At 37.8% G+C, this 12,832-nt stretch overlaps 1 protein-coding gene across 12 annotated transcripts in view; it reads right to left on the minus strand.

Annotated features, from left to right (window-relative positions):
* The window catches only part of UNC79 (unc-79 subunit of NALCN channel complex), a 228,979-nt gene that overhangs the window by 74,749 nt on the left and 141,398 nt on the right, over positions 1–12,832 (minus strand). For all 12 annotated transcript variants that reach the window (XM_012738600.3, XM_020285613.2, XM_012738594.3 and 9 more), the window contains 3 exons: positions 5,884–6,170; positions 3,526–3,708; positions 2,780–2,942 (listed from right to left, as the gene is read on the minus strand). In XM_012738600.3, the coding sequence (XP_012594054.2) occupies positions 2,780–2,942; positions 3,526–3,708; positions 5,884–6,170 (633 nt within the window). The remainder of the gene's footprint in view (positions 1–2,779; positions 2,943–3,525; positions 3,709–5,883; positions 6,171–12,832) is intronic.

Raw genomic sequence — 12,832 nt, forward strand, 5'->3', positions numbered from 1 at the left:
AGGTCTGGGGTGGTTTCTGCACCAGCCCAAGTCTAGCCATGGGTTGGTATTTCATCCAGGCATCAAATTGTCCATGCGTTGAACAGAGCAACCTGTTACAAGATTGCCCATCATTTTCCATGTGACAATTGGCAGCATTTTAAAGTATCTCAGGATTCCAATAGAGCCTTTCTTGGGGAAACCGTTCCAGTGTACTTAAAACCAAGTGACACACAGATATCAGCTACTTTTTCCATGAGTCTGTGCCACTGCTTGAACTTGCCTGCTTTGCATGGATTTTCAGGCTAATTTGGCAAAAGGGAATTAGACAAAATGAGCGTATCTTGCCCTTTCCAAAAAATATTTGCCTTCCTGAGATTTGGTAACTGGCATAGACACAGCCTAACAGTACATGCACCTTATACTGTGTGAATGCAAAATACTGTACTCTACATTTGGTAATGAGACACACAACACACAGCAAAAGCTTAGAAAAGCCACTTGTCATCTCAAAAGCTCCACAAATGATTATGGACTGAAAGAGGAAACAAAGGAAAAAGAAAACAGAAAATAACATTTCCTCCTATTAAAGTCAGGCTCTTCTCTGAGGAGTTCACCACGTGTAACTGTTCTAGATCTCATGAATCCCAGAAAGAACCCTTGACACTTATGCTCCTAAAGCTCCATAAACAAATCGTTCTTTTGGAGTGCCTACTGAGCACGTTTTTACGTCCTCTCTTCTATCCCCATTTGACCACTTGTAAATCAAAGATAAACCCAAAAATGCATTAATGAGGAAAGAGCTGCTATGTCGCAACCCACAAAGTTCACTTAAATTTTCTTCTTTCATCCTTTTGAATGGCCAAAGCCATGTACAAAGTAGCAAAAGAAAAGGCTACTAAAATGCATGTAAGATACAATAAATGGAGTTAACCTACTATTCGAGTTGAATATCACTGAAATCGTAATATTTGGCCTATGTTTATGTCTACCTATATGACACAATGAGGCTCAGATGTGATTATGATTATTCAAGATTTCTTGAGTATAAGGGCAGTATATGCATTAAGTTTTAAGGACCCATTCTGTTGTTAATGCACAAGGTTCTACAAGTAAATGAAACTTGAAGCAGTAAAATTAACCATACTGATCCTTTTAATCAAATAAAAAACAAACATTAAAGATCAAAATGGATTAAAAAGAAAAACAACCCAGTGAACTTCCACAAAGACAAGAAAGCCTATCAAATTCCCATGTTTCTGGGGATATATAACACGATGATCTGTCTTACTTCTCTATTTCCTTTTCTTAAAAAAAAATCCTTTGACACTTTAGTTTTTGTGCAAATAGCTATATGACTTCCGTTACGTAACTTTGAAATAATTCTCGAAATGTCCTGAACAATCGAGACTGAGTGACCACAAGATGGCGCCTCCCATCCAGAAAGGTCCAGCTGGGATTGACCCAAATACTAAACAACCCACATTGAGAACATCCATAAATGAAGGGAATCTACTCAGTTTCCCAGAGACTAAGACCTAAAGTGATAGACAAAACATTCTTCATGCAGGATCTGAATGGGTACCAAACTTAAAGAAACTAGTTCTCAGAGTTTTGTCTGTAGCCAGTTTAGATTCTTGGACCTTTCAGCAATAAACAAACAGTGGAACACGGACTACAATTTGTCCTACTGATAGTTCCAGAGTAGTCCTAGCAAATCAGACTGTACTAGCACCACAAGGGGTCCTTGGACCCTTGGCAGTCTCCCAAGATTAGATTACAAGACATCACCTAAAGATACACACCTTGATTCCTTATGTCTCACCTAAAAACATCTGGGCTGTAATTTTACTCTATCTAAAGTTTCATTCTACTGCCCCTTTGAGGAAAAGCTATTAATAGAAAAAGTATTGGCCGGGCGCGGTGGCTCACACCTGTAATCCTAGCACTCTGGGAGGCCGAGGCAGGTGGATTGCCCCAGGTCAAGAGTTCGAAACCAGCCTGAGCAAGAGCAAGACCCCGTCTCTACTATAAATAGAAAGAAATTAGTTGGCCAACTAATATATATAGAGAAAAAAAATTAGCCGGGCATGGTGGCGCATGCCTGTAGTCCCAGCTACTCTGGAGGCTGAGGCAGCAGGATCGCTTGAGCCCAGGAGTTTGAGGTTGCTGTGAGCTAGGCTGATGCCACGGCACTCACTCTAGCCTGGGCAACAAAGTGAAACTCTGTCTCCAGAAAAAAAAAAGAAAAAGAAAAAGAGTTGATATTAGTGAACACTTAAACCTATGGAACAAAAAAATGTTTCATTTCCCTTGCCTTGAATGACTTCATATTGAATTAAAAGGCTAGGAAAAAGTCCTTCAGCTAATTTAGACTCCATTCAAATTCTCCGAGCACAAAGTTCACTGCCAAACTAGAGACCTATGAATGAACGATGGCTCCACTGAGCACCAGCCAAGAGTTACTTTCCAGGCCAAAAGCAAGATGTTTCCAACACATAAGAAAAGGTTCCCTTATAAAGGCTCCTTAATCAAACAGCAGAAAATATTTCATAAAACATTATTTCTTAGGATGTGAGCTTAGAAGCATATAAATTATTTCTCTTGAATGCTCAATTAAAAAGTTAAAGCAGCAACATTCATGGGAAGGTTGGAAAATTAACAAAGTGGTAAGTGATTTTTTTTTTTTACTCCAGAATGTTATCTGGGGGCGCTCCTCTGTCTCCTAAGAAACACATTGTCCAGAAATGTATTATATATTCAAACTAAGTTTGGGATAGAATTCAGATATGGAAAGTACCTTTTTCTTTTTCACTGTATCTGCTTATGTTACTGTTGTCACTGTACAAAGGTCCTGCCGTGGCATGGGGCTTGCAGCTATGATACTGCGCATTGAGGGTATTGACCGTTATGTGAATCAGATGCAGCAGGATCTTGCTGATTTCACAGTCTCGGTACGGATACTGCTCAATAAAATGGAAGGGGGAAAATATAAATGGTTATTTTAAAGGGTAAGTTTTTCCACTTGATCTTGCCAGATAGTCTTCTCATTATCTCTTAGAGATAAAAGAAATATACAGAAAAGTAAACCAGATTCTGATCATGGTCTTATTTGTACAAGGGACCATATTCCTTTCCTCTTGCATCAAACCACTGATGACAACGCATGCCAGTTCATAGTTACAATTCCTTTCAAGAAAAGTATCTGCCATAAACATTTGGTGGATGAATACCATTTCAAATATCTTCTTTGTTTTCTGATTTGTTTGGGATTCTGAGCATAAACAGAGGTTGTTGACCAATGTCCTACCATTCATCGGTTTTTGTTTTAAAGATTTTTAGAGCATAGGTTGACAGGGCCTCCCATTTCTATTTTCATCCCAATAGCTCTTTGCTTCTCCACACTAATTGCACATTATGATTCTTCTTCTGAAGGGCAAATATTTATCCTACAAAATTCTCAACTTAGGATTTGGGTGTTCTCCTAATGCCATGCTCTCTAAGAGAACCATTCCACCCAAAACAGGAATGGCTGCCACAACTCACCTTATAAAGGATGACAAGCAAGGCCTTCAACCACATCTGCCGTATGTGAGGTTTTAGGGACCAGAGGGAACAACGAGGGGGCTGTTGGAAATAATGCCGTAGTTGAGGACAAGAACAGTATTTGAGCACCTGAACCACCAAGGGGAGAAGATGTTTTCCCAAGTTAATGTTATAGTCCATAACCTGAAACAGAAAAAATATTAATAGCTGAAGGAAAATTACAAAGAACATTCAGAAGGTAAAAGGAAAAATTTGAACCATCCCAACAAAAACATGGGCAAAATATTTAATAGGCATCTCACAAAATATTAGTAGCAATGGGTAGTATACATGAAGGTGGGAAAGTCCAACCTCACAGGAAATTTTAAAACCATGTAAGAGTGATAATAGCTTTAATCTACTTAAACATCTAATTGTATATTTATCTATTTCATTATCTATTAGGAATAAAATTTTATCTATTAAAATGTATCTATTATCCATTAAATTAATGTATCTATTACCTATTAAATTATTTATTAAAATTTTATCTATTAAAATGTAATAGAGTTTAATAGAATTAAGAGTCAATGGAAAAAACCTAGCATTGGTGACCATGTGGGGAAATGGGCATTTTTGGACACCATTGGCAAGAGTGTAACTCACTACAATCTTCAGGAGAGCAATTTAGCAGTATGGGTTCAGAAGTAAAAAAAAAAACACATACCCTCCAATACAGCAATTAAATATACCCTAAGGAAATAATCAGATAAGTGTTCCAAAATGTACATAGAAAGAATTTAAACATGGCTTTTCTTATAGTCACCCTAAACTGAAAACAACCACCATATTCAACTATAGGATTAGTTTAATAAAATATTTGTACAACAACAGAATACTATGTAACCCTTAAACAGGATATGATACTAACTTATTTATATGATATGAACTTCATAATAAATTTTAGCTTTAAAAAGGTTATATATATATATATATCCCTATGTATAATACGATCATATTATTATAAAAAATGTGTGTATATTCAGATATATGTATGTGAATATGTATGTATGTGATTATATGTGTATGTATATATGAAAATTTGGAGGCAGCAATATATAACAGAATGTTAGCAAGTTATTTCTGTGGGTTTTCTGGAGTTATAAAAACTCTATATAAATTTTTTTAATTTTTAGCTTATATTTCTAAAATAATGATACATAATGTGGATTGAGAGAGGGAGAAGGGAAGGAGGGAGGGAGAGCTTTATATCTGAAATGGCACATCGTGGCTCATCCTCTCTTCATCAGACAGCTAAGAATTAGTGGTGATCCATCCATCCAGTGATCAGCCTCAGCAAGAGATGACTACATGCCTATTGCTCTCACTTTGCTTATCTGTGTTAATTATATTATAGTCTATTTGAGTTAATTGATAATAACAGCTATCATCTATTGAGTTCCTACCATGAGGCAGGCATTGATTATGGTCCTTTGCAATATGTTGCCTCTAATCTCTCAAGAAAAACCCAATGTTACCAATGAGCAAGCAAGCAGAGGATGCCTAAGCCATAACAGCTAATAACAGCAGCAGAGCTGAAATTCATACCTACGTTTCTCTAGCCCCACATCTTACACATTTGCAGACTGGAGAGTGAGATATGTAGCACTGGTGAAATTAGGCATATATGTACCCATGGTCCAGCAATTCTTCTCCTGGATCCATCTCCCAAAGGGATAAGGTACATGTACGAGGATGCCTATTGCTGGACTATTCGGGCAGTAGGGGTTGGGAGCAATATGAATACCCCTCACTAGGGAACAGGTAAGCAAAGTATGGTGTCTGTACATCAGGGCACACTAAATGGCAGTTAAAAGTAGACAAACATGGAAAAGCCAGTGATGACAGTGGGGCACAAATTAAACTGCAGGATTAACTCAACTCTCTCCACTTAAAGCCAAAAAGGGAAAGGATTTGAAAAACCACACAAACAAATAATCCTGTACTCCCTTACTGTTTCATGGGTGCGGAGCTTCAGTTTAGGATGATGGAAAAGTCTGGGGATGGACAGCAGTGACAGTTGCAAAACAACGTAAATATACTTAATGCCACTGAACTGCATACTTAAAAACAGTTAAAATGGTAAGTTTTATGTTATGTATATTTTACAGAAGGAAAAACTCTCCCACACTGGTAATCTTCAAGATGCTAGGCTACCAATCCCTATCAGTCTTTATATTCCCCCCACAGACCCCTGTCTCATATCAAGTAATTCATACAAACCTTTGCACTCAACCAGTGTTGGCTAAATGGACTTTAATGCCTTGCTTCTACTAAAAGCTTAATGGTGTGACTTCTGAAAGCTGTTATTGCACTTACTTGGGCAATTCCTGCAATAAATGCATTAAAGCAAGTTGACAGGCGCATTTTTTGAGGTGCAATCATGAAGCAGCCCTCCTGTTGGTCATAGCCGAGTAAGACATACAGGTGCCGCTTGACCGTGTTGAAGGCCTTCGCACTGCTGATGTCCGACTCGGCGCTGCTCTCGTCTTTGGCCATGAACTTCATGAGCACTGTTATCAGTTGGTGAACCGTCTGGTGGTCGATCCCAGCATCTTCTGGGAGCAGGTCCTTGATGGTGTTGTCGTTCTCAGGAGATTGTTGTCCTGTCGGTACAAGAAAGGCGGTCAGAGAATGGCTCCCCGACAAGTGAGTTTATACAAAAATCTCACTTAGATATTGATAAAACCCCATTCTTTCTGCTTCTACCAAATATTTAAAGGTTCTGTTCCAGACAAGAAACTTCAAGACACAATATGGCCCTAATAAGCAAAGCATTAGTCCAGGGGTGGAAGTTATTGTGTCCATCAACAACCAAATAATTTGGAAGGATTAGGGGATGGAAATAAAAATAGAGCACTACAAAGCAATATTATCCTCAAAAAAGGCAAATACCTAGATAAACTTTGCATTTAGCAAAACTTTTAAGATCTTGGCAAAGTTTTATTCTCAGTGACAGAGAAGAAGTTCCCCTTCCAGCTTTGTAAAATAAGCATGTAAGAATAACCACAAAAACAATAGTCTAAAATCCACTGAGGACAAAAGTATCCATTAAGTTCTTTTGTTTAAATTATTACCTCAATTCAGTTATGTTCATGAATCAGCTGGTGCAAAAAAAAAAAAAAAAAAAGTTTTCTTTTCCAAATCCTGAGATATTAGCAATGTGTATTCTTTGAATGAAACAGTCAAAATTATAAATAGCAAATAATAAGCCCCAGTTTATGTAATGAGAAACATACAAGGGATGGGGGGAGACACAGACAGAGAGAAGCATGAACTTTTAAGAACAGAAAAACACATGAAGGTGAGCTGAAAGTTCACATGGAAAGAAAAAATACCTTAGCCCTTGGCTTCCTATTAACCTAATAAATAATTGTATATGAACAGCTCCCTGACATTGACTTTCTCTGTTATTTCGATTTTCTTTTTCAAAGTCAGAAATTATACCCTGTCTCCCTTTGCTCTTCTGTCCCTTCTGGTCAGGTTTGGTTTAGGACTTTTGGGAAGGAAGAGTGATATCTGCTCTTCTACAATTATGTTTTAGGAAGTATCCAAAATACTCTTTGCATTCTCGTCCTTCTTTTGGCAAGCGACATTAGAATTTCTAAATTGAAAACAGAGTTCTCAGCTGACCGGTTGGATCAGCACACCAGCATCCTCATCTCTCATCCTGCAAGGAAAAGTTCTACTAAATGGTGACAAGCTTTGGTTACAACCCATTACAAACCAAGCCTTAGTTACACCCATTATCATTATGGTATAAGGGATGCAGCAAAGAGCTAGGTAGTAATTTATACCCGTTAACTCATCAGTTTATTTGGAAAAATCTTAATCTTCTAGGACACAGCCAAGAGGAACAAGATATAAGAAGTGTTTCTGGAGACTGCAGAAATTAGCTCTCTCAAGCGCAAATATTTTTTTCTCTGGGACAGTAGCATGAGGGTCAAATTCAGAATTTACTAGTTTAGACCTGCACATAAGGAAACAAGCTTGGTTGTCTAGTTTCCCCAGACAATCAGAAGAATGCTGGTCTGTTCAAAAGTGATATACTGAAGAGGGATAGTTGACAATAAGTGACAAGGTGGCAGACCAGCTTAGTCTAGGAGCCTCTAATAAAGAAGAACCTATCTGACATTTCAATATGATTCTAGGACATTAACATTTTCTATCTTGTAGTCTGCCCATGAAGGAATGAATATGTGCAATGTACTTTAGAGAATTTTTATCAAAAATCATTCAAATAAAACCTAGGGATTTATTACAGTGCTTCGTGTGAAGGAAGTAATCAATAAATTGTTAATATCATTATTACGCACGCATCAGAAAAGAAATCAATTTTGCAGAACACCTTATTTGAACTAGAGGCTGGAAGTACGAAGCATCACTGTACATTATTGCTAAATTAAATATTTGTAATATAAGATTTGACCAAAAGCAATACCTATGTGAATTCTTGTAAAACCAAATAGAAAAAGTTTAGAGAATTATCTTTGCAACATTGAAAAATATTTGCTTTTAGGTTTTTTTTTCCTCCAGAGTATTACTTTACAACTAGAAGGACATTATTGCTTTGGGCAACTCTGGGCCAAAAATGTGACAAGTGTGGGAATATAGGTTCCCTTCAGGGTCCAATGTTATTGCGGTAGCAAGTGATGGCTGCTACAATATTGCTTCATTCCTCAATTCCTGTTAGCTCTGGGGTGCAAGGTTGAAGACAGCATGTATCACTCAGTCCTGCTCAGCCACCTCCATGTCCAGACTAGCTCTACTTCAATGTCCCAAAGTTAAAAAATGGAACTGGGAGTGTTCCAGAGGAAGTTGCACCTTTGTTTTATAGCCTCAAGACTTTAGGGACCTCAATACAAAGGAAAGGGAGCTCCCGACAAGGCCCAGCTAGGACCCCACCCCCATTTCCTTTCATCCCAATTTCAAGTCTAGAAAACAGACCATCAGACTTCAGCTTAAAAACTCTTCTTTCTACGGCAAATGGGTGTGTTTTTTTAAAATGTGTAACCTTAAGTTTTCCCATCAAAGCATATTTTCCTGATGACTGTCAGGTGTCATGTCATACTGTTCTAGTCTCACTGTACATTCATCTTCACTGATCTTCAGTGTTTCAGCTTTAAGTTTGCTGCTCTTACTTTGCTTTCTCTGAAGAGCCAGTAATAAGTGATCTTTAACAAACCATCAAATGTACTGGAAAAAGAACCTAGTTAATGGAACCTTTTGCATAAAATGAAAAAAAATCTATTTTCATTCCAATAATTTACTCCTCCAGTTGTGGGCTTTGCAAGTCTGCACTTTGTTTATGGTCTCTCTTTAAAATAGAATAAGATTGTGACTGGTACACTCTTCATAAAGACAAGTTACCTTAATCAACTCCCTAAGAAAAATGAGTCTATAAACAAGCTGAAATGTTCTTTATTGATAAAGACAATATTAATGTTTTAGTTATGTATAAAAGGTATGAAATTTCCATTTAAAAACTAAATGCTTACAATATTTTCTCTAAGGTATGACATTTAAAACACGTATAGTTTTGAATTCTAGTCTTTGAAATCCCTAGATCTGTCTTAACCATAGAAATTTAGCATGGTAAGAGATCTGATTTTATTATTTCTACAAAGAAAAATGTAAGCATCTTTATAATCGTGGAGGCAGAATTATTCCTACCATAACTTTAATGTGGACTGAGTCCATCACGGTACGTCCACAGAGTTGTACAACTGATTGAAACTCCAAGGTATAATGCAGTGTTATTTATTCAGATGATTTGAAACCAGGCAGGATCAGGATCTGCTTTTCCAGACTTATCTCCTATTATTCCACCCGGAATATTGGACATTCTTAAAAGCTGGGCTACTCATTGATCTCAGAATGAAGCCAACACTTCTCATCTTTGAGCCTTTTTGCTCATTCAACCCTGCAAGGTGGTCCTCCATGCCCCACCCCTATTTCATGCTATGAGCCTGGTCCCCCAAAGCCATCCTTATTACATATGCCCACTCTCCTCTCAGCAATTGGATGTGATCCCTAAGTTCTGTGAATTTTCAAAGAAAAGAAGGGAGGGAAGATAGGAGAGAGAAAGGGAAGAATGGAGGAAATTTTCCTTTAGTGTTTCCTAACTCTCATGTGGCAAATAACTATTACCAAAGGCAGAACTTGCTATGCATTCATTTGCTTATTTCCAAGATAAGAATGTAGACTCCTTGAAGGCAAGTACTGTATCTTCTCCATTTTTATCTCTCTCACACAATACAGGGAAGTGTTTCACATATAGTAGGTGCTTTTTTTTATTCAGAAACATCTGTTTAAGTGCAATAAATTCAAATAAATATTTCAGATCTTATATTCTATGTTAGAGAAGAATTGATGAAGTCCCCAAAACGGCAGGGAAACAAGAACATTTCTCTATGTGAACTGGCTCACTGACCCCTCTGTCAAACCAACAAGTGACAGTCAGGTAGGGGAAGAAAGGATCCCTTCCCCAAGCTTACTCTGCGTTCCGTCCAGAGAAGCCGGTGACCAAGCACTACACACGAGGCTGCGTTCCATTGGTGGCTCTCACTACCCCACCTCACTGACCTCCCTGGCTCCTCTCCTCAATTTGAAGCTTGCTCTCAGCAATTCTGCTGTGCATGCATACGGGTGCAGGAGGACTGGAAAGCTAGGCAGTGGCTAACTTCATATCCTCACATGTTCTCCATCCCTGCTTTGCCCCTTCCTGTCCCACATCCTGTCACCATGTGTTTACATCCTACCCGCCAATCAAGGCCTGGCTGAAAAGCCTCCTGCCCAGGAGGCCTTCCCCGATGCCTCCAGCTGGTGGAAAGCTCTTCCCATTGCAGTTGGCATTAACCATCCTATGGACTGTCACTTTCACCAGAGATGAGAGTTCACTGATATTCATGCTTTATCTCCCTTACTTGACCACAGGCAGAGTAAAAGTATAAAAATATCAGATGCATCTTTGCATTTTTCACAGTTCCTAGTACCGCAGGTGTGCAATACATGTTTGCTGAATAAAAATTGTCATTTCCCAAAAATATAACTTCAGATAAGAGCACTCCTATAAAAACAACTGTACTCTTTGATATATTTTAATGATTAATGCACATTTTGCAAGTTAGTGAGGAAGTAAATTGTAAACCATCTGTAGAAAGAAAGAGAGAGCCCAAAGAAAAGTTATTTGGAATTCTAGGCTGGGACACAAGGGACAAGGCAGGAAAGGTAGATACAAGAGAGTTTACCAGTGCTAAATAGCACTGGGCACCTTCTCTGTGGATATACAAATGCAGGCCAAGAGACCTCCAGGTTTTTCTGCAGGTTGAAGTAGAACTTGAGTCTGCAAATTCCATGAAGGATTGGGGTAGCTCTGGGCCAATTTGGGGTCCTAGCTGGAAAGGTTTTCTGGTCTGGACACTCATGGCTTTAAGCCACACTGTAGCAGGCCTGAATGCCCAAGTTAACTCTACAACCAGATAGGTGTCCTCATGTCCCACAGGCAGAAAATACCCTAAGATTAGCACATCAAGAAGTAGCTGTAGTTGAAAGAAAGCAAGTCAAGTCTCCTGGACGCATGCATCAGTTCTGTCTCTAACTGGTTAATAGTTAATAGTTAATCATATGTGACCTTAAACAAGTCACTTAAGCAGAATTACCTTAAATCCTCCATATATCAGTTTTCCAGTGTGTATGTAAAGTGGAAAAAAAAATACTTTGCATACATTCAGAATTGTTTTAACGTCAAAATTAGATGATTTTCACAAAAATACTCTTCATAGCTAAAGAGATACTAAACACATATGAAGTATTATTATTATTATATATCTACTATTGTTTAGTTATTCACCAAGGGATGAGGAACAAGATATAATTAAGCACCCTGTGTTCCTATGGGGTCGATACCATTTGTTCAGTATTGGGATAATATAACATAACATAACTGCTGCATTATCTTCAATTAATCTTCAACAGACATTCTAAATACTTGAAGACAAAGAATTACTGGTTCTTACAGCATCACTGAAAATATGTCCTATATCTAATTACACAAATTTCAGATTAGCATTTTAAGAAGTTGTATATTTCATCAGTTAGGATTCAGTGAAGGTGCTGAGCTCCTACTAGCATTTCCATGCCTGTAACAGAGCTCAGGACCACTGGGCATGAGACCCAGATCTGTCACCAATAAGCTTGTGACATGTGTTCCTTGAATCTCAGTTTCTTCTTCTGTAAAATGAGAATGTTAACATATGTATGATATTTAGTGACAACATTTGATGAATTTTATTTATATGCACAAAGGCCTTTGATTTGACTCATAAAAGTCACGGAGGAATGCAGCACTCTACGAGCCTTGCAGAGTACACCTGCTATAGAAAACAGAATTTCCTATTCCGTTTGCTGTGAGTACTATGTAAAGACTAAGACCAGAGAGTCATAAATGGTAAATCCAATGCCAAAAAGTTCAGCCTAAAGAGCAACTAAAATTAAGTCTTGTTGCATGAGTAAAGAGTATCTGTTTTGTTCCAGGCATAATCAATAAGAGGCCTGCACAGAAGAGCTCGTTACTTGGGCCAAAAAAAAGTATGCTCATTAAGTAACAAGTTCTTCAATTTCCACTTAGTTAATATCTTAAACCATTCCGCACAGTCTTATGATTATTCTGGCATGACTTTGCTTCCAAGTATTCAGTGTCCAATAAATAACAATGAAAAAATGGAACACTATAGTAGTCTGAAATTGCCCTATAAGCCGAGCCAGCTGTTTTCAAAGCTAAGCAATGGTGTTATCGTGTAAATTGTCTTTCCAGAAGTTTTAGCTTCATATTTAATTTGAACAATGCTGTTATCTGCCCCCTTTTCATCTGGTCACTTTTGATGGAATAATTAGATGCCTGAAGGGTTTTTTTTAACAGCAACAAACATATGTACATGTTTTCCCACAGAGATGTGAGGGGACTTCTTGATTGGATTGTTAAAAAGGAAAATAATGATTAAAGGCTTAATTTTCAATTAAGCCTTAAGACAAAAAGACAAGCTGGAGTAAAACAAAGATAATTTACGAAATTGCATAAGAACAATCTCAAAAAGGCCTAACTGAAGGGGAACTGGATGGATTTCACATTTCTAGCGAAGCTCAGGATCAGAAGTTCTTATTTTTATTCTTTTTTTTAAAAAAAAAATCACAGCAAAATAGAGGCACGAGTGATGTGCAGGAAAAGGTAGAGGGACTTTGCCAAATGTTTGCTATTCCTTTTATCTCA

This window comes from Microcebus murinus, chromosome 6 (assembly GCF_040939455.1).
Source record: "Microcebus murinus isolate Inina chromosome 6, M.murinus_Inina_mat1.0, whole genome shotgun sequence".
Classification (NCBI taxonomy): domain Eukaryota; kingdom Metazoa; phylum Chordata; class Mammalia; order Primates; family Cheirogaleidae; genus Microcebus; species Microcebus murinus.